This window comes from Caretta caretta, chromosome 2 (assembly GCF_965140235.1).
Source record: "Caretta caretta isolate rCarCar2 chromosome 2, rCarCar1.hap1, whole genome shotgun sequence".
Classification (NCBI taxonomy): Eukaryota; Metazoa; Chordata; order Testudines; family Cheloniidae; genus Caretta; species Caretta caretta.
This window is the reverse complement of record NC_134207.1, coordinates 240,937,210-240,959,865: the sequence shown is the minus strand read 5'-3', so window position 1 is coordinate 240,959,865 and position 22,656 is coordinate 240,937,210. Positions and strand designations below refer to the sequence as shown.

The window sequence follows — 22,656 nt, the reverse complement described above, 5'->3', positions numbered from 1 at the left end:
AGTTCTCCTACACTTCAACCTCTCTGGCCACTCAGTAAAAGATTTAAGGGTGGCAGTTTTGCAACAGAAAAGCTTCAAAAACAGACTCCAACGAGAAACTTTTATTTTCTTGCAGCAAGAGAAAGCTGATGTTATAAGACCCAAAAGGAAATATGAGAAAAAGCCCAAAGTCTTACCTTCATCTGCTGCTGCTACTCCTCAACAGACAAGTCCTGCTGCACTGCCAGTCTTTAATGCTAAAGATCTGAATCAGTATGATTTCCCCAGCTCAGATGAAGAACCTCTTTCCCAAGTATGATCTCGACAGTTTACTGCTTCTTTTCTAAGAGCAGTAGAAATCTATCTCATGAACTTACCAGCTCCCTTTGTGTTTTCAAAGGTTATGTCTGGTTCCTCCGAAGCTGAGGAAGAAAATGATCCTGATGGTCCTTTTGCTTTCCGTAGGAAAGCAGGTTGTCAGTACTATGCTGTAAGTGAGACTTATTTATAAACTCTAAGACTGAGCATCATTATAGAATAAATCTTATTTTTAATTGTTCTCTCAAATTCTTTTAAGCCTCATTTAGATCAGACTGGCAACTGGCCATGGAGTAGTCCTAAAGATGGAAGATTAGGAGATGTCCGCTATAGATACTGCTTAACCACGCTCACTGTACCCCAAAGGTGTATTGGGTTTGCACGAAGACGGGTTGGGCGTGGCGGAAGGTAAGCTGCCTTAATTATTGCTATAAAAAGCTGTGGATAATTTTAAAATTGACACAAGGGCAAAAGTGAAAATGAAAGACACTGGCACCCTAAAAGATAGCACATATGGAATGCTTTCACTTACTGATTTTTTTTATCTTTTGGTTTGTTCCACTGTCTGTAAAAGCCATCCTGACACTGTTTACTTCTTTGTTTATAGACCATTACTGTTGATATTGGGAAAGGCTTTTACCACTCCAGAGCTAAGGTTGGCGATTGTAGTATAAAAATTATTTGTGAAGATTGGTTGGTGAATGGTAGATTTTAAAAATGGGTTTCCCCTCTCCCAGAACCCAGAGATCATCCTCTACTTGAGAAACTGAAGTCCTGAAAGTTCAGTCTGACATACCTTTAAAATATAGCTATGTACGATTGCTGCTGTGGGCTAACATGTTACTTGTAATCCTGAAATCTGCAGACAGTTTTGTGATTGTCTAGCATCTTAATTTTTAAGACTGAGACTTCCAGAAAATGGGAGTTCAATGTTATGCTCCCAAATAAGGCCTAGATACGGCAAATCACTTAAGCTAAGTTCATGTTTAAGTACTTCATCTTTCAAAAGTGCTGTGTACCAAAGCAGTTGCCAGTGAGGTAGTTGAGCAATGGTAGATACTCCGGACATTCACTTAGGTGGCTAATTATGGACTCTAAGGAGCATTACTTTAGGCATCCACTTCTGAAAATCTTGGCCTAGAAGAATTTCTATATTCCTTTTTCTTTATATAGGTAATATGTTTTTCCATACCTAATTAAAGACTATACATATTTAAATATCTTTTACATTTTCTATAAATGTGTGTTTTTAAAAAGTTGGTCAGGTCCTAGTTTGTTCAGTCAACAAAACAAATACCTTCACTTAACTTTCAGATTTATACAATATTAGCTTATTGCTATGGAAGCACCTGAATGGCTGTGGTAGTGATAACATACTTTTTTCCACCTTAAAGTCCCAAGATCTCTGGCTTCCATTTTAAATAAGCACAAGTCACCATTAGATGGAAGCTGCAGGTCACAGAGCACTAAATATAGAATTGACAGTAAAAGGTGGTAAACAGTGCTAAAAATAGCAGCAGATCATACCATTGGGAGGTAAATAAGGGTTGCAGGCTAAAAATAGAACGGACAGTTTAGAACGTTGGTAGTTGGCACGCATCCAAGAAAGATCTGACGGAAGGATAGTATCAGAAGGTCTATAAAGTTCTGACAGAACTGTATAAAGGTCAGCGTGTCAGTGGGCAGCAGGAGTAGTTGAGTGGGATAGTTAAGAGCTAAGAAGAGAGCACCCTCTAAAGAACAGCATCAGAGGGAGTCCTGTCCCTGGAGCAAACGGAGAAGAGACAGAATGCACAGGAGACAGTACAGTGTAATAAGTCTGTCCGATAATTCTAAGTAGGGGTGTGGGTGTGTACGTACCTGTGTGGGCTAATAAAGATGTATGAATGTGTTTTAATTGTAAAAGGAACTTATATACGTAAGATTTAAAGAACATCTAAAAACTGCTCTCAGCGACCTGTGGATGACTAGCTCTGTGAAGCAAGGCACATCACTTAGGATCGCCTCAAACTGTTAGACAACATGGTTTGGGGTGCTTTTTAGCTTATAAAGGATTTGTGTTTTATAACATCAATAAGGGGATTGTTTGTTGTTGTATTAAGGATTCTTAATATTTGCACCAATAAAGAAGTGCTGTGTTTTGAAAAGAATACTGCTTGTGTCAATCTTTATCAGAAGGCTGTATCGTCCTCTGGGAGTAACAGGTCTGAGCTGTTCTACAGAGTTTCTGAAACAGGGAACCACTGGCAAGCCCAAGATATTTCCTTTACTTACCCTGGAAACCCACACCTAATGAGAACAGATCAGCTATATTCTGGAGGCACCCTAATTATGTTTTCAGTAGCATCTAAATCACACTTTCATGGAATCTGTGAATTTCAGCATCTTCTAATTTAATTTCAACAAATCAGGAAAGGATCTGGATACCCCTTGAGGGTTTTGCCAGGAGGTTAGATAGGTAGAGAGTGACAGCTTTAGCACTTCTTGTGGCTGTGGGCATATTCAGTGGTTGGAGAGGCTGGGTTGGGTCACTTCTATGGGTAGAACTGATGTATTCAGCAGCTAAGAGAGAAATTGGCTTACTTTTTGGCCCTTTGGAGACATGTTTTGCTGCTTAGTTAGGATTTATGGATTAAAATTTAACATTCTCATTTTTATCTTCTCCTCACGTACCTGATACTTTGCAAATTTAATATTCAGTACAGTTCTACCAAGTTGAAGTCAAAATATCAAAAATGTATGAGTGCCTTGCTGTTTGTTAGATGGGTCATAATAAATTCTGAAACATTGACATGACAAGTTCCAGTTTATTAAAAAATAAACACCGTAAACTCACCGTAAAGTAGGATTTAAGTGTGTGGCTGTACTTCATGATATTTTGAGCTTTGTTCATGCTAAAGAAATTCCTGCTATGAGAAACTGGTGTGTGGTGACCTTTCTGGTTTTGGCTTATTATTGTCTGCTAAGTTTATTGCACTTCCATTTTAGGGTGCTACTGGACAGAGCGCATTCAGACTACAACAGTACGTTTCGCCAGCTGGATTTGGAAATGCTTTCCTCAACGCAACACTCTTCAATCAGTCAAGTTGCCAATACCTCAGAAACAAATACCTCGGACAAATCTTTCTCTAAAGACCTCAGTCAGATACTAGTCAATATCAAATCATGTAGATGGCGGCATTTTAGGCCTCGGACACCATCGCTACATGACAGTGACAATGATGAACTCTCCTGTAGGAAATTATACAGGGGTATAAATCGAACAGGCACAGCACAACCTGGGACCCAGACATGCAGTACCTCTATACAAAGTAAAAGTAGCAGTGGTTCAGCACACTTTGGTATGTTTATTTTGACAAAATTTTTTCTAGAAATGTTAAACTTGACTCAGAGAATCAAAAATATTAGAATTTTATCCATTTTTTCTTTGTGATCTGTTCTAATGACAGCAGTGAATCATCTGTTTTACCACTTACATTGAAAACAAATTAGTTAGCATTTTTAACGTGAACGTTAATAGAGTTTATTTCAAATGTGTGTACAAAGGCAGCACTTGTTGCAGTTCTGACTTTTAGAAATGTGTGAAGTCCACTTATGTACAGGGGTTTTAGTTAATATAAAAGACAGATGACCATATTAAAAATAAGATTGCTTAAGAAAGCATAAAACCTTAAACCCCAAATTTTCTACCACCCTACCTGTTAGATATCTATGGGAAGACAAAAGGTTGATTTTATGTTTAATAAAATGTTACAATCCTAGTATGCATATGCACTTCAATACAACAGATTTTTTTGCAAAAAGTCAAGATGCTACCTTCCCCTATAAAAATATTTTCATATTTTTTCCTCCATGCATGGGCAAAAGCCAGAGAAATAGTTGGCCTTGCAATGTGTCAGTAAACTCTAGCTCCACAGAACTACTGTAGGAAATGAATTCCAGAACTGAGGACCTGTCACTATAAATGTTGGACCGTCAGCCCCCTGATGTTTTAAATCAGAAAACTGTTAGCAAGCTCCCCAGCTGATGATGTCAGTGGTTGTTGTTGCAGCAGTAGATGGCAGATGTGAGAAGAAGCAGTTACTCAAATAACTAAATCCAGTATGTTTAGCTCACTAGCTTTATTGATCAGTCAGCACTAACTGCATCTGAAAGAACAAGAAAGCCAAGAGTTGCTGATGAGCTTGTGAAATATGCTCCCTGTGAAAGCGTAATTACTCCCAAAATCATCATTTGGGATTTCCAAGACCAGCTATACCATCCACTCTTGCTAAAGTTCACTGTCTAAGTCAGGGGTCGGCAACCTATGGCACGCGTGCCAGTTTTTAATGGCAGCTGCTGCCTGCCGAGTCCCAGCCACCGGCCCTGCTCAGCCAGCTGCCGAACCCAGGCCAGGACCCCGGCAGGCAGCAGCATCCATTAAAAATCCTGCCCTTACCCCCCGGGGCAGGATAAAGAAGAAGAGGCAGGCAAGTTTCCCCCCTCCCCTGCCTCTTCCCTCAGCGTGCTGGGTTCCTGCCCCTCCTCGTCTCCCTCCCTGCTGCTGATCAGCTGATGGCCCTTGCAAGGGAGGGAGGGGGAGAAGCGGAGCCGCAGCTTGCTCAGAGGTGGGGATGGGGCTGTGGGAACAGGGGGTGGAATCAGGGCATATCCCCTCCAGCCCCCTGCCATGAGCTGCTCAGGGCAGGGGGCTGGGAGCACACCCCCAGACCTCTGCCCTGACCCCTGCACCCTCCACACATACCCAGCCTCCCCACCCCCCACATTCCCACCCTGAGCACCAAACGGGAGCTCCTGCACACCCCACACACACATTCCCACCTGCACTCCTCACACCAAATGGGAGTCAAGGTGAGCACTCCACCCCCAAACCTCCTGCTCCAACCCTGAGCTCCCTCCCTTATTCTAGCTCTTGGCCAGACCCTGTACCCCAACCCCCAGCCTGCTCCTTCACCCCCCCATCCCTGTTCTCAGCACACTCCCACCCTCAGCTCAGTGCAGAGAGAGAGGAAGAGAATGGGCTAGAACCAGGGAGAAGGTAGGTACTCACCCTATGTGGGCAGGGCTGGGATCACAGATGGGCAGCAGGCTGAGCGGGGCCGGCAGCCGGGACCCTGGCTGGCAGGAACCGGCGGACGGAACCCCAGACTGGCAGCAGGTTGAGTGGCAGCAGGCTGAGCCGCTCAGCGCACTGCCAGTCTGGGGTCCCGGCCACCGGCCCCACTCAGCCCGCTGCTGGTCTGGGGTTCTGGCTGCCGGCCCCTTGCCAGCCAGGGCCCCGCTCAGCCTGCTGTCGGCCTAGGTGAACAGAACCCCAGGCTGGCAGCGGGCTGAGCGGGCCGGCAGTGTAAGATCAGCATTTTAATTTAATTTTAAATGAAGCTTCTTAAACATTTTGAAAACCTTGTTTACTTTACATATGATGATAGTTTAGTTATATAATATATAGACTTACAGAGAGACCTTCTAAAAAGTGTTAAAATGTATTACTGGCACGCGAAACCTTAAATTAAAGTGAATAAATGAAGACTGGCACACCACTGCTGAAAGGTTGCTGACCCCTGGTCTAAGTCAACAAAACCTCATAATCAGTTGTATCAAAGGCTGCAAATGGTCAGGCAACTATGCTGATTTTTTTTTTACATTTTCCATTACTAGGAGATAAATAATCAGCACTCTGTGCTCTCATTGGTTAATGCATAACCTTTTTTCTCCCTGTAGGGCAGAGACAGCACCCAGAATCTTTTTGGGGGAGGTATTAAAAGAACCACCAAAATGTGTCATGAAGAAATATTTAGAGATCACTTATCTAAAAATTCTGTTCAGCAGAGTATATCGTATAGTGCCAATATTAAAACTTTTTATCCAGGGACCCTTCCCCAGTCACTGGTGGAGAGGAAGGCATACACTCGTGCACACATTCCAGTGAACGTCATTCTATATTCTTCATCAGGGCCTCAAAACAAAGTTTTCAGGTTGTTCTTAAAATACCCTGCTAAACTAAGCCAAAAAAACCCTTACTAAATCCCACTCGTTGCCATATTTAGTCTTAGGTGTTTGTCTCAACCCAACAGCATACCTTTGGAAAAATACATGTGAAATCAGGTAAAATCCGGTTTCCAGTATTTTCAGAAATACACACAACCAGCGATGAACTCCAAAAGTTTGGATGCTTACTCAGGAAATCGGTTTTATCCTGCCTTTCATTGTTTTTATGATCTCTGCCTCCCACATATGTATTCTACACTTTGTCACTCTGTTCCCCCTTGCAGTATCTTCAAAGAGTGCATGCAAAGACGGGCTACCTCCTCCTCTAGTGTTTTCTCTCTCTCTCTCTCTCTCTCTCCCCACTGTCCCAGTGTTCTTTCTGTTCTACTCCTGCCTGTCATCCTGGTGTTTCCTTCTTTTACCGTCTATTCCACCCCTTGCTGGAAGATGGATTGGGGCTGAAACTACTACTGGTTAGAGCCTCTGATATGAGGCTTCTGGTGGCTGCCTTCTCTCTTCTCTTAGTAGCTCTTCCAGTTGCCTGAAGCAGATACAGTGATCTGAAAGAGAAGCAGGGCAGTAGGAAAGAGCAGCTGCAGTATAAGTTTGTTAATGCAAGGAGGAGAAACTGCACTAAAGATACTGGGCAAGTTTCTAGCTGCTTAGGATAAGACACAAAGGGACTGTTGGCAGGTAGGCTGTGAATAGAAATTGAATGTTTATGGGTTTCGGATCACATTTAAAGATCACAAGTGAACTGATTACAAATTTGGAGTTCAAGGTTAACAGCTGTATTTACTTGTTTTTTAAATAGATTGTAGAGGTGACTCTTAAAATCCAGATAAGACAGTTTCTCTTTTAGATGAAGACTTTAATTACTTTGGCTATATCTTAAGTTTAGAAAAAACTAAATCTGTGAATAAGTGTTCAGTGTATGAACATTATCAAATGTGTTCAACGTTGTAAATTACTTTTATAGTAAACATTCAATACTTAAAAAATCAGTATGGAATTTTAGATTCATATTTTTATCTGAAACAGTTAACTTTTAATACTTGGCATAGGAATAATACATGTAAAGAGTTACCTAGTCTGATTTTATAGACACAGATGTACTTGAATCAAATATGATTTTTTTTTAATCTGGAGAAGGGAGTAAACATTAATACAACTCATTGAGATTATAGCCACATGACTCTCCATCATTTTATCAGGAGTACTAAGCTAAATCACCTGTCCACAATATAACAATTTTTAACCGAATGGTACATAGTATCATAGAAGTTTAGAGATTGAAAAGATCCAATATATCATCCAGTCTATTTTCATTCCAGTGTAGGATTATTTTCTGTAGTACCTTTTTCTAGTGTTTGTCTTGTCTAGTTCCAAATGTTCCTCAAAAAAGTGATGGTTCTTTTAGTGATCCCTGTATGTGTTCCACACATGGAATACATACGCACACCATGCACCTGACTCCAGAATTTCTTGAAAGAAATGTGTGTTGGACCTCGTGTTCCCAACCAAGGGCGTACAGGGCAGTGCAGGCTGATCCCTGTCTAGTTCCTTATTACCACCGCACGATTTGGAGTAGGAATCTTCTGTTTCTTCAGCTCCTTTTTGCTTTGTCATTCCTGTAAGAATTATGTATAGTTAATTTTTAGTAGTTTTTTATGGTGTAGCATGGATAGTTAAATAGCATTCCGCCCCCACGCAAGAAGTCTTGGATAATGCCCAGGGTCCTGGGATTCACAAACTGTTTACTGTCCATACTCCTTTTCTGTGAGCAACAAACATCAGTGTTGCCTGTACTTCTTTATTGAGGCTCACATTTCTGATCGACAACTCCTGGTGCTTCCATCCACTTCGGGAACAAAGGCGGCACTGATAGCAATGTGGCCCCAGACAGCGACCAGAGCAGCTCTGCCAATGGACTCGCCTTGTACTCAAGGACGGTTGGAGATGTATGTCTCCCCAGAAGACATCTTTGCTGTCCCCTGTCTCCATTCACTGCTCCTATTGGGTCCATCTATATTCCAGGACATTATCACAAGGAGACAATCATTCTCCCATTCTACCCACCAGCTTTGAAGCGCAGCCATTGGTCTTACCGCTGCTCAGGGATGTGGCCTTCTCTTCTGAGGAGTCGGAGGCTCTGCAAGAGTATCTGCAGCACCAAGCAGAGGCAACCCCAGACGAGTCCTAGAAGGTCAGGATTCCGACCTCCAACCAGATAAGATTGGCCAAGAGACAGGTGGTACCCGATGCCAGGGGGTCCCCCTCTGCTGGTGGATCCATCTTATTGACAACATTAGGGACTGTGGGAGCCCTACCCCAGGCACCCAGGAATGGTGCAAGAGTCTTATTTGCTATCACTCAGCCATATGCAACCAGCGCCATTGGAGCTCTTAGTATTGCTTAAAGTAGCTGCAAAGCTACAAATCCAGCTGGAGGAAATTCAGGAGGCTCAGCACTGCTTACTAGATGGTAGTGTAGCCCTCCCCATCAGCGAGGCCATCATGGACACAGCAAAGGCAGTTTGGGACACCCCTGTTTCTTGTGCCTCCACTCCTAAGAGGGCTGAGAAGTGCTACTTTGTCCCATCCAAGAGGGAGAGTTCTTGTTCTCACTCTCAGCCAAACTACAGGGTGGTGCAGGCAGTTACAGAGCAACAGCACCCAAAGGCTACTCCCTCTGATAAGGGATATGAGACTTGACCTTCTGGGAATAAAGGGCATCTTTTCCTCTTGGCCCTCTTGTCCATTTAATTTGATCAATTATGCTAGACTTCTAGAATTTAAGGACAAGCTTCCTGAGAAGGATAGAGCCCACTTCCAGGCCTTAGTGGGTGAGGGCAAAGTGGTGGCCAAAACTTCACTTCAAGCCACAGTGGATGCAGCAGATACTGCATCGAGGGGGATAACTATGGCCAATAAGGAGAGATTCATGATTGTAATCCTCAGATTTTTGTTCAGAGATGCAGAGTACCATCCAAGATCTGCCTTTTGACACTGTAAGGTAATCCATTAGAAAACAGATGAATCTCTGCTGCCTCAAAGATTTGAGAATAATACTTTGCTTGCTGTGCATTCATACCCCTTCCCCCCAGAAGAAGCTTTATGGACAGGGATATAGTGCAAGGCCATCTCCTCAGCCCTTTTATCATCAATATGCTCAGGAGCCACCACACAAGAGAGAGTTAATATATAGACCTAGGAACCCAGCTTCTGCAACATCCACCACCACTTAAGCACACTAATCCCCAACCGAATAATTTCTTTTTGACTGTAGAGACCAGCGTCCCTTTACTGATGCCTCTTCTTTCCCCTATTCAGGTATTTGGAGGTCACCTTACCCTACTTGTCAAAGACTGGAGGGCCCTAACTACAGACATATGGATATTAGAAGAGGCTATCTACTCGAGTTTCTGACCACTGCTTTTCACAAGCCCACTTCTTGGTTCCCTTTCCAGGGACCACTCTTGCAAGGAGATTTTTACAACAGGAGGTAAATTCCCTGCTCCTCAAGGGAGCCACAGAAATGGTTCCACCTCAACACCACAGGAAGAGGTTATACTCTCCGTATTCCTTGATTCCCCAAGAAGAATGGAGGATCGAAGCCAGTTCTTAATGTACATCAGTTAAACAAGTTTATCTGAAAACTAAAATTCTGCATGATATCCTTGGTATCAGTAATTCCCTTATTAGAGGAGGGCACATGGTTTTGTGGCTCTCAGCATGAAAGATGCATATTTTCATATTAATATCCATCCAGTCCACTGGAGGTTCATCAGGTTCTTCTTCCACCAAGACCACTACCAATTCAGAGTACTCACCTCTGGTCTGGTCACTGCATCCAGGATGTTTACAAAGGATTTTTCAGTGGTGGCTGCTTGGATGAAAAGAGAAGGATTTAGTGTCTTCCCATACCTCAACAAATGGCTTCTTGCAGGCCAATCCATTGAGGAGTTCCACAGGGCAACCAATGTTTTGCTCACCTATTTATCTTCCCTAGGTGTTTGCATCAATCACAAAAAATCCATGCTGACCCAACCCCTCTTCCCTCTCCCCAGGTACATAGATTTCATAGGGGCATTGTTAGACTCAACTACAGCAACAGCATATCAACCTCTTGAAAGGTTTCAGGTAACGAGCACTCTTATGCACAAGGTCACTATCAGACCCAGGACATCCGTTGGAAGTTGCCTTTCGCTCGTTGGCCATTTGACTTCATGCGCACACGTGACACCATTCACCAGATTACATCTATAGTGCTTATAAGCCTGGCTTCTCTTGCTGTATTCATCAGTGAAGGGCACCATAAACTACAAGGTCACAATTCCATCCTAGGTATTGGGCTCTTTTTTGTCTAGTGGACAAAACTGGAGAAGGTTCGGTTTGGAATGTGTTCCTCACACCAACACCTGAGGCAACCATAGTTACCAATGCCTCCCTCTTGAGTTGGGGTGTGCACATGGGTGACCATATGGCACACGGCATCTGGACCCCTGGGAGTCTATAATGTACATCAACTTATAGGAACTCAGGCATTGCAGGCCTGACAGACCGCCCTTTCTCCCATCCATCCAATCCAAACATATTCAGATAATGTTGGACAAGATAACAGTATTTTATATAAACAAGTGAGGGGGAACTAAATCTTTGTACATAGAGGCAGTCAGTTTCTGGAACTGGTGCATCAAACATCACTTAACCCTAACAGACTGCCTGAGCAGACATTTGTCCACAAATCAAGAATGGGAGATTCACAATTTGTTTTTCAACTACGTCTTTGGTCATGGAAAATGCCAGCCTGGGACCATTTCACCTCGCAGGCAAACAGGAAGTTGCCTTGGTTCTGCTCCAGAGCAGCACTGGGCAAAGAATCTTTGGGAGATGCCCTCCTGATATTGTGGAAGGATTGCCTGGTATTCTATGGAATATCCACCAAGACAGAGCATGAGTCATCTTCATCACTCCCATCTGACCAAGACCATTCTGATTCATCAATCTATTAACGTTCTTAGTACGACCACACATGAACATCCCCACGTTAATAGATCTTCTAACGCAACACAGAGGCAAAATCACATACTCCAATTCAAGGCTGCTGCAACTCCGAGCCTGATATTTGGATGGGCATCGGAGATAGAATGCTCATGTTCCAAGAGGGTGCAATTCATCTTTAACCAAAGTACAAAAGATTCTGTAAGACGCTTTTACTCAGTTAAATGGAAGTTTCTCTGCTTGGATTCATCAATGCATATTGTCTCAACTCCACCAGAATCCCTGATATCTTAAACAATCTTCTTATCCTTAAGTCTTCAGGTCATGCGTTCGGTTCCCTGTGGGTACATTTAGCAGCTATCTGTGCTTTCAATCCTCCAATAGATAACTGTATGATCTCCAGGCATCCTGTCACAATTAGAATTTTTTGAAGGGGATTCTCAGATCCTTTCTACCAGCAGTGAAGTTCAAACCTCAATCAGACCTCCAATTTTGGTCTGTTGTCTCTTACTAACCACTAACCTCTTCGCTAGCCACCTGCTGTGTGACTGTCTGTCCGTGAAGGTGGCCTTTCTGATTGTTCTAACGTTGGACAGAAGAGTCGGAGAACTGTGAGCACTTATTGGCAGGCCCTCCATATACCACCTTCTGTAAAGAAAAGGTCTTGCTATGCCCCCACCCCAGATTCACACCCAAGATAGTTTGTCATCCATGTACCTGTATTTTTTTTCCTAAACCACATGCCTCGGAAGAGGAGAGAAGACAGTATTCTCTGGACATTTGGAGGGCTTTGGAACAAAGGACATGAGAGAGACACCTAAACTTATTTATTTCCAGAGCGATCATGATATCAACCTTTATCAGTGAAGTGAGCTGTGGCTCACGAAAGCTCATGCTCAAATAAATTGGTTAGTCTCTAAGGTGCCACAAGTACTCCTTTTCTTTTTGCGAATACAGACTAACACGGCTGTTCCTCTGAAATTTATCAGCACAGAGACTTTAAAAATGGATCTCCGGTTATAGTATCCTTTACTGACCAACTGGCATCCTCCACCTCCAGAAGGGGTAAAGGCTCATTCCACCAGAGAGCAGACAATTTCAGCTGCATCTCTGAGAAATTTAGCCATACTAGATATATGTGAAGCAGCTACTTGGAGCTCTTTCCGTACCTTCACCAGGCCTTATGCCCTGGTACAGTAGTCCACTGCAGATACAGCCATGGGGACAGCAGTTCTACAGTCAGCTATCACTTCTGCATCCTCACACCCACCCCCTATTTATTTATTAATCTCCCATATGTGGAATACATATAGCGGACCATCACATGAAGAAAAAATGGAGGTTAGTTACCTATAACTGGAGGTTCTTAAAGATGCGTGTTCCCTATCTGTATTCCACTGCCTGCTCTCCAACCCCTCTGCTGCTGATTGGTTACTCTGAGATAAGAATGGAAAAGTGGAGAGGCATTGGCCTGCACTGCCCTCCGCTGAGAACACAAGGTGAGCTATGGTACATGTGCGGGCCAATACACGCTGTTTGCAAGAAATTCCTGACTCGGGTGCATGGCACACATGCATATCCCATCCATGGAATACAGATAGTGACCAATCATCTCAAAGAAGCTCCACTTACAGGTAAGTAACCTTCATTTTCCTATTCAGATTTGCAACAAAAACAATATTTACAGTCCAAAGATTTGTATGAATGAAGTAGTATGTAAAACAAGGCACATCAAGCTAAACTGTACAGTTACAAGATACTATTTTAGTGGGCTCACTTTAACTACTGAGCCAAAAAAAACTAGAGAGAAATTCACATCTGTAAAGTTGATAGGTAAAAATCAGTATGTTCTTTAAATATTTTGGGAAAATGCATTCCTGCTGTGTCAACTGTAGCCTGTCCTAAAAGTTTGAGCTATCACACAAGATTGCACCTATGACCAAGAGAATATTTGAAATATATTGAGTTGTCATTATTCCAGAATTGGTTATCAACTCAAATCTTCAATTCCTTACAGTTACAGTACCTGTCCATACCGCGATTGTTTTCAAAGCAGCAAACCTCTGTGCTCATTTCCTGTTTATGGAAAACCACTAGCACTGTACTTTTCTTAATTACTAAAATGAACCCTATAGGTGGCGTATAGGAAGTATACAAAATGGATAGAGACAATATCCCTTTTATTGGACAGCATGGGACAATTCCACAATTCCAAGATGCCTGACTGTAACTCGGATCATGAGTGAACTGACTAACCTGTAACATAACAATCTGAACTTGTAAACTGTCAAGTAGCATAAGAAATAGTTTGCCAGGATACTTGCTGATTTTTAACTGTGCTTCAGTTCAGCATTGTGCTGCAAACACTACTGTGAAAAGAGTTCTTGTGGCTAACTTGCGTATAACCACAAAAGCAAACCTTTGAACTATCAGACTTTCTTTTCAGATAACCAACTCGAGATCCAGTTTCTTGGGTAAATTCATCTTTTAATAAATTTGTAGCCTGTCACACTGTTAGTAGTTAATGCAATGTCTCTGAAGAAGTTCTAACAATTTGTTGTGTAGAGGAAAAAAATCTGGAAAAAGAAGAGTATTGAAATTTGTTGCAGTGTGCCCCGTTAGATGTTGTTATAAAGCTGTTCTTTTTAAGGTCCAAATTCAAAGCCCATTCAAGGCAATTTGGAGTTTTTCCATGGACTTCCATAGACTTTGGATCAGGCTCTAAATCTTAACGCTTCCGATTACTTTTCATTTTTAACGTATCAAAAATGGCTACTAAGATTTGAGGTGGTATTCTGAATTTACTGTATTGGGTTTTGCTAGGAAATATGAAAGAGCTCAGATGCTACTGAACTGCTAGCATCCAAACCTACAGCCCTTATAGTCCTAAAAAGTTGGTGCCATATGGAAGCCTTACTTAAACTCAGTGCTAAAGTTCAATGCCTCCTAAAAATTATCAACCTACTAATAGTACATTACTTTCTATCAGAACTTGAGTAAGAATTTTTTAAAATTCACATGCCTCTTTAATTTCTAGCTAGTATGTTCATTCATCCTAGAGTTCAACATTCTTAGAATACCCTCTGTTTTAAAGAAGCCTCATTATGACAAACCAGAATGATCTCTGATGGAAATCTTCACGACCCAAATGTGGCTGATCTGAAGAAACTGAAACTGTCAACAAAAATATTTTATTTTTACAATGAGTTCTTAACTTCAAAGTTCACATTTTTGTGTTCTTACGGTGCACTTATACTTCTCTTGGGTATCATTGTTCTACTTCAATTTCTATCTAGGCTTCCTAGCTTATGTTGGGGAGATGAACCCCTGTCGCACGATTCTTCTAACATGGTTTCAGATATAGTTGATCTTAGAATAGCTAGACTTGATGTTTGGTCTTCATCAGTACCTGAAAAAACAGGCACTGTGTGATCTGCGAATTAAAAATATAATCTACTCCGTTAGTATTTACTTTCTTGCTCCTTGGACTGCAATACTGAAACAAATCTATATCTAAGACAGATATGTACAGATGAAAGATTTGGGCTCTTCTCCTTTGTCAGACTGTACTACATATGAAAACTTGAAAAGCTATTTTCTAGTGAAATTGTCACAAGAATATGCTTCTGTGAGCATTGATAAGAGCTACACTTCACAATTTTTTTTACTAAAAACTGAATGGTAGAACTAGGAGCTAGAAATAAGCTTTACCAGTTGGAGCTGATCACCCATCTTGTCTATCTGTCAGATTTTCAAGCATGTATGATTTCATTTATGGAGTAAGAGCTGAGAAGTAATAAAACTTCCAGAAGTCTGCACAGTAATTTATTTAAAAAAAAATTAGAAAGTATCATCTTAGAATTTGTTTTTTAAACTTTTTACCCATTTCAACAAGTTTAGAATTTCCCTTCATTACCTGGATCTTATTGACATTCAAGATTCTGGGATCCTAAGCTTTCATGTTTACATAACAAACTTGGTTTGACTTTACAAGCAAGAACAACATATGCGGTAAATGAAAGCAAAAGGGATTCTCTCTGCAATCCTTATAGTTAGCCTGTTTGTGACAGCCATTTGCTGTTAATTCACAAATATTAGTACTAAATGGCTTTTCAGAGAGGTGAACAGATTTTTTTTTTCTGAAATATATTTTGTTAGAAAAGCTGTTGGAGAACTTCAGTTTTGCAATTATGAAAAAATAGTGAAACTGTTTAATTCTTGATCTGAACTTCAAGACTTTTTAGACCCTCTCCTTGACTTTACAATGCTGAGCAGTTTTGTCATGAAGACCCATAATTTCACAGGAGAGCCTTGCACAATTCCAATCAGATTTGTCCAAATGCACTGAAAATAAAGGATACTAAAGATGAGATGCTTTCTTGTAAAGTAAGAACACTTAAAAGGTTTTTGTTTTTGTTTGGTATGTGTGTGTTACACAAGGAAAAAACAATTCCCAAAACCTTCTGCCTCACCACAGTGTCTTACTCGTAGAGCTAAATACACTGTTGGCCTAGTGGCCTACAAGAGAAACTCTTCTCTGTACTTGGTACAGGAGGAAAATTAGGAAGCCGATTAGGAGGACTGTAAATGAGCAAAATAAATCTGATTTGTTTTAGCCAACTAGGATGTTTTCCTTTAATGCCGACCCCTTCCCAAAAAAATCAGTCTGAGTTAGGTTTGGACAGAGCATATTATAAGCATTCCTGATTGGTTATATCATCAGTGTATGTAGGGCTTTTCCATAGGTAGCTCAGACTAAGAAGTTAGCTTCTCAGACTAAAACACTTAAAACAAATACAGATTATGGCCCTTATACTGGACCTTTTGTTATGTGAAAGTAGCATTTTGACATGGTATGGCGGTGAAAAATATTTTTACATTCCTGTAACAGTTTCCATCAGAGTGTGTTTAAGTAGTTTGCAAACTTTGACTCTCAGCAATAACGCTATTAGAGAGGTATTTCCTCCTGTCTGTAAAATGGATGTAACTGAAGTAAAATGAGGATGTGAATAGCCCAGGATCGCACACCAAATCTTTGGCAGAGCTGGAAATAATGCTTGCCCATGACTGTCTGGTTCTTTAACCACTAGAAAAAAATAAATGGTCCTTTGTCAATGTATTGGGTGTAATCTCAGTGTCCAGAAATTATAGGGGAAAAAGCTAACAGGAGTTTGTACTGCTTATGCTAAGATTTTCAAATACGCCTAACGAAGTCTGGCAGCCAACTGCCATTGAATTTCAGTGCTTCCTTAGGCCTCTTTTAAAACTTGAGCCTAAATAATTAAAATGCTGTGGGTGCAGAGCAGTTTTTTCTTTTCACTTGCCTTGTAAAATGGTTAGTGCAATTATTTTGATAATGGCTGGCAAGGTAATTCCTGTATGGACTGCAATAATTCATTGAAATGCTATTTGGAAACTACATTCATTTGTAAATCTAAATATCTCCTTCCAAAAGTACCAAATTAATATCTCTGTCAGATACTATGAACGATGACCACACTCAACACTTTTGTGCAGCAGTAACAAGACATGGATGTTAAATTTTGTTTAACTTTGTTAAACAAAAATGTAAACTTCAGTTAACTTGTCATTTTAATTTAATATTCAAGTAGTTTAGGCCCAAAATGTAGTGTTAAAACTTCGATGGATAGTGTCTTTATTGCTTCCATGCTATTACAATATTTTATTGTTGCAAAAGAGAATGTTTAAGGAATTTTGAAAGTAATTATATGCAAATCAAACTGACCAGTCTGGTTTCATTGTTCAAAGTATTAATGATTAACTGGATTTTTTTTTCTGATGTAATCAGTGATGATATAAGAAGTTGGGGGTAATTGTGGGGTGGGGGCCAGGACTAAATTATCTTGTGTCCCTTTAACATGGCTTTTAATTTACAAAATATATTTTAAAAGCATATTATACAGTCTTTTCATTTATGAACTGATTAGTTTGGTACTCTGCTTCCCTAGCAAATGGCTGATACCATAGCTGAAATGTAAATCCTGAATTCAGCTTTTGGAAGGTAAAAAGGGGGCCATAATTTTAGATAAACTTTGTTTAAAATATATATGCAGTTTTATGTTATAGTTTAAGATTCCAATTGATGAACAGTGGATTTTTCCTCTTTTTAGTAAATCATTTCAATTCATTTTTTAAGCAATACATCTACAAACTTGTTGTTTTAGAGCGCAAAGTCCTTTCACCAAATTACTAAAAATGAACAGGAAGAAAAATCATCTAAATTGTAAAATCTTAACTTTCCTAGTCCATTATTTGTATGCATACTTTAAACTTCAAAACACTGTACTATAGCACCAACTAGTTATAATTCACTAATAAAAAGATTTATATAAATAAAATACCTACTAACGCAGTAAATGTTTGATTTTTTTTCAAATCTTCAAGACTAATCTCAATTCAATTTGCCATATTTTTAAAAGAAATACGTTGGAAAGTGATGCAGTGCATTACACATGGTTATATATATACAACCACTGTATGCCTATTCACTAAAGAACTCAATCAGAAGAGCTTCTAACTTGTTTGAAATCTTACGCCATTTTACTGTGTTCAACTGCTAGATACAGTATCTCAAATACTACCATGATGGGCAGCAGTATAAAACCCTAAAATAGATTCTGTGATAATTTGGTGCTCTTTCAATACATAATCAGAAGAAAGATTTTTATATATATAATCATCATGTACAAGATCTTAATTTTGTAGCTGTGAATGATGCAAATATTTCCAAGAAATTCATAGTTGAATGTGGGCTGAAGATGTATGATCTTTAGGGCTGAAGACGTATGATCTTTAGACACTTCTTATGGATTAACTTGTTCATTTTCTGTATTCAAATCATCACAAGCCATTTGATTAACTATTCTATCCTCTAGAGTTCAGCAAAGATTAACAACATTTAAGTCTTTTTCTCTCTCTCTCTTCCCCCCTCCCCCCGAAACATTAGATGTATGTAGTCTGATAGGAGTACAGATTTTCTGCGGTTGGGAATAAAGGATAAAAGCTTTGGCCAAGATACTGTATTTCATGAACAAGCATTTAAGTCTTGTGTTGACTTGTAGAAAGCTGGATACCTTCCATTTGGTAACAGTCGTAACTCTGGAAGGCATTGGAAGTTGTTGCATAAGAATGTTCACAATATTTGTTTTGAGAATATCCACAGAAATTTGGGGGCCTGAAATTTAATTTGGGAAAACTCACAAGGTGTGGTCTAGGCTGACTCTGTAATGGATTCAATCTGCACCATCATCCCACTTTTAAATTGGCAATAGAGATTTTCTTCATTAAAACTATACAAACCATATGGGGGATTCAAAATGAATTTTATTTTTTGTTTTTTAGAACTGATCTCTCCATAGACAAATTAGTATAATACAGTGTCTTTCCTCAGACATCCTTCTGTAAATCAACATAAACAGCTCCATTCTTATTGACTGGATTTTTTTTCCAGGTGGGTTAACTGGGGAAAATTGTGATTGACGTTTACACATTATGGCTAATGTATCACTCTTTAAGAGCTCCTTTATGGAAGAAAATAGCTTCTATGAAATTCTCCATTGACAGAGTTGACAGTGTGCATGATTATTTTATTTTTATTTTTTTTAAATACGAATATAAAAGGTATTTTAGTCTATACAAAACAGAGGGTGGTGGGAACAGTGAAGTTTGTGTTGAGAGATCATAATGCGGTAAAACAGTCTTCATTAGTAAACATCAAATTCATTTTTGTATTTTCAACTAAATATTAAATTTAGGAGGGCCTTCACCTGTGTGGTGGTGAGCACCTTAACTCCCACTGGAGTCTGTGGAGGTTCAGAATGTTCAGCATCCCACAAGATAATGCCCCAAATCTGCACATATGAAAGTTGGTCTTTAATGTACTACACTAAAACACAATCTTTGCAGATCAGTCTTATCTGAGTGGTGGTTTGTGCCAATCTGGGCTTACTCCCTTAAATTCAGTTAAATGAGATTTCTTCACTCAGATATTGTAAGCTAAGTGCAGAAGGTGTTTAATACTTCACCACAAATGTGTTCAATGGGAAAAACATAGTTTGGACAAAACCGCTAGAAGGATCATAGTCTGTTGCTATAAAGATGCAACGAGGTTCTTAGGAATTTGCTGTGGTATGTTGAAACAGTTTTTTGTTTTAGGATTCTAAAAGATGTGTATATATACAACATATACATATTTTGATATAGTATTTTCTCGTTTTATATTTTGTTCAGCATTTACAGCCGAACAATACCAGCAACATCAACAGCAACTGGCACTAATGCAGCAACAGCAGTTTGCACAAATTCATCAACAGCAAGCAAATAGTAATTCCTCTGCCAACACTTCACAGGTGAGGGATTTGTCTGTGCTATGATTTATCCCTCATTGTTTCCCACCAGGGTTCATCTCTAATTGTCAACTGTTGCCATAGAACCTTGAAACTAACGAACAGGAAAGTGGCTTTCGCCTGAATCTACATCATAGCCATTCTGTAAAGTGTTTAGAAGGGACACTGCAGGTGAGTGTGGCAGGCATTGCCTCTGCTCCCTCTTAACAAAAACCAAAAAGATGAGTGAATCAATTAAATGAAATACTCAAAGACTCAGGAATACATATTGCAAAGAATTCCAGCCATGTTGTTGTCCTGTTGAGACTGTATGTATGACTGTGTTCTGAGGCCAGATTTTTACCTTTTAATAACCATGTATAAGCATGTCCTGTCTTTAGCTGTGAAAACATATCTAACAGCTAAATATGTAACATTTAAAGTGTCAATGCACAAACACAAAGTTCAGAAGTTGCTGTTGGACATCTGAACCTCCTTGAATCTTTCAGATTGGTTTGGAAATCTTGTGAGAAATGGTATGGAAGGACAGTGTGATGTGCGTTTGAAATACTTGTGCATGTTTTAGTACTGGAATTATAAGTACATGGGAAATACTGCATTTAATTATTTATCTAACTTTACCAAACATCAGAAGTTTGGTTTGAGGGAACAGTGAGGATCAGTTCTTTCTTATCTGCACTGGTTTGTTCATTACTAGTTGATGCATAAAAATAGGAAGAGTACTGACCTTTTGAAACTTGATCACATTTATTTGCCACCTTTCTTCTTAGGGTTTTGTTTCCAAGACATTGGATTCTGTTAGTGCTCAGTTTGCTGCTTCAGCTTTGGTAACATCAGAACAATTGATGGGATTCAAAATGAAGGATGATGTGGTGCTTGGAATTGGGGTGAATGGCATCCTTCAGGCCTCAGGTATAGACCTATACAAATCTAAATTAATTCTGATTGTATTTTGCTTTCATAGTTGGTATGTGAAACCCCTGTTTGGAGTCTGATTTTTTTTTTTTTTCTTAAATATCATTCTTCTGCAGGAGTATACAAGGGCTTACACCTCAGTAGTACTACACCTACAGCACTTGTACATACAAGTTCATCGTCAGCAGCAGGTTCAACCTTGTTACCACCTTCAAATATAACACAGACTTCGAGTTCCCACAGTGCACTGAGTCACCAAGGAACTGCTGCCAACTCTGCAACAACTCAGGTCCTGATTGGGAACAACATTCGATTAACTGTACCCTCATCGGTTGCCACTGTAAACTCTATTTCAACACTCAATGCGCGGCATATACCTAGGACTTTAAGTGCTGTTCCATCATCTGCCTTAAAGCTGGCTGCAGCAGCAAACTGTCAGGTGCCCAAGGTTCCAGCTTCATCCTCTGTGGATGCAGTACCAAGGTAAGTCCTGTATGTGTCTGAATTTTCTTAGTTTTATTTTACGGTTTTCCACAATGACATAACTGTTAGCTCAGAAACCCAGAATGTTAACCCAAAGCTGCTGTTCATGCTCTACCAGACAGTATCAATCAAAGGGAAAATTCCTCTCCACTAAACTCAATGTAAAACCAGCCTTGTTTATCCATTTGAGAGTCAAATTACTGTCTCATAAATGGGGAGAACCTTCTTATCATGCTCCTTTAAAAGAGGTGATACTGTCAATAGATGAATGACCTTAGGGAATCTGGATCAATGGTCATCCACAGATCTTTTTACAGTTAGAACATTGGCAAAGCTTTCAGGGAATACCTGAAATTCTGTGTAATGCAGAACTTGTGAATTGTGAATTTTTTAAAATACTTTTGTAATAAAATTATCAGGTTTTAAACTGGAAATTAGGCTGTTTTATTTATTTCTCATGCTTTGTCAGTCTTAAATGTTTTTACATTTAGGACCCATTATGTATTATTTTTTTCTGGTATTGAACTAGTTAAATATGTCAGCAGAGGTCTACGTGATTTATAAACTGAAGAAATTATATCTAATGTGTGCTATTGCATATAATTTATGAAGTAGTAGATATGGGTCTCTGGGAATATCCTTTTTTGTTCACAGTTCTTCACATTACTTAACAAAACTGAGGGATTTGCATACCAAATAGTTGCCATTTATGTTTTAATTGCTTGTCCTACCCCTTAAATAGGAGTGAGAGCAGTTAGAGTTATTCTAAATGGATGCCATTTCTAAAATACACAGGCTACTGCACACTATGTGATATATTGTTTGTCAGACCATTTAAATTACTGAACTTAATTTATTTACTCTTAATGTGTTCTTATCCTCTTTACTTTTAATTTGATTTTCATATGGAGTTCTTAGTTTTTCCTCTTTCTTTTTACTCGCCCAGGATTTTTTACCAGTATATATTGAGTTTTGGTGGTGACACATTTTTTTCTATGTGTGATATAATTGTGACAATAATATGGCATACTGAAGTTCAGTTGAAACAAAACACACTTTCACATTTTATGTTAAAACAAGGCTATCAATCACAGTTAACTCACATGATTAAAAAAATCGCTATTAAAAAAATCACAATCGCACTGTTAAACAATAGAATAACAATTGAAATTAAGTGTTTTTGTATGGTTTTTCTATATTTTCAAATATATTGATATCACAACACAGAAGACAAAGTGTACAGTGCTCACTTTATATTTTTATTACAAATATTTGCACTGTAAAAATGATGAACAAAAAGTATTTTTCAGTTCACCTCATACAAGTACTGTAGTGCAATCTCTTTATCATGAAAGTGTAACTTACAAATGTAGATTATTTTTTGTTACATAACTGCACTCAAAAACAAAACCATGTAAAACTTTAGAGCCTATAAGTCCACTCAGTCCTACTTCTTATTTAGCCAGTCGCTAAGACAAACAAATTTGTTTACATTTACAGAAGATACTGCTGCATGCTTCTTATTTACAATGTCACCTGAAAGTGAAAACAACCATTCGCATGGCACTTTTTTAGGCAGCATTGCAAGCCATTTACATGCCAGA

The 22,656-nt window shown here is 39.6% G+C and overlaps 1 protein-coding gene across 4 annotated transcripts in view; it reads left to right on the top strand.

The window, feature by feature from the left end:
* Positions 1–22,656, top strand: part of EPC1 (enhancer of polycomb 1) — a 112,118-nt gene that overhangs the window by 81,177 nt on the left and 8,285 nt on the right. For 2 of the 4 annotated variants that reach the window (XM_048837730.2, XM_048837732.2), the window contains 8 exons: positions 116–292; positions 380–469; positions 557–705; positions 3,286–3,638; positions 19,539–19,657; positions 19,739–19,825; positions 20,425–20,566; positions 20,686–21,052. In XM_048837730.2, the coding sequence (XP_048693687.1) occupies positions 116–292; positions 380–469; positions 557–705; positions 3,286–3,638; positions 19,539–19,657; positions 19,739–19,825; positions 20,425–20,566; positions 20,686–21,052 (1,484 nt within the window). Of the gene's footprint in view, positions 1–115; positions 293–379; positions 470–556; positions 706–3,285; positions 3,639–19,538; positions 19,658–19,706; positions 19,826–20,424; positions 20,567–20,685; positions 21,053–22,656 lie in introns of those variants that run through there. The other 2 variants (XM_048837731.2, XR_007354916.2) reach the window with 2 other exon arrangements.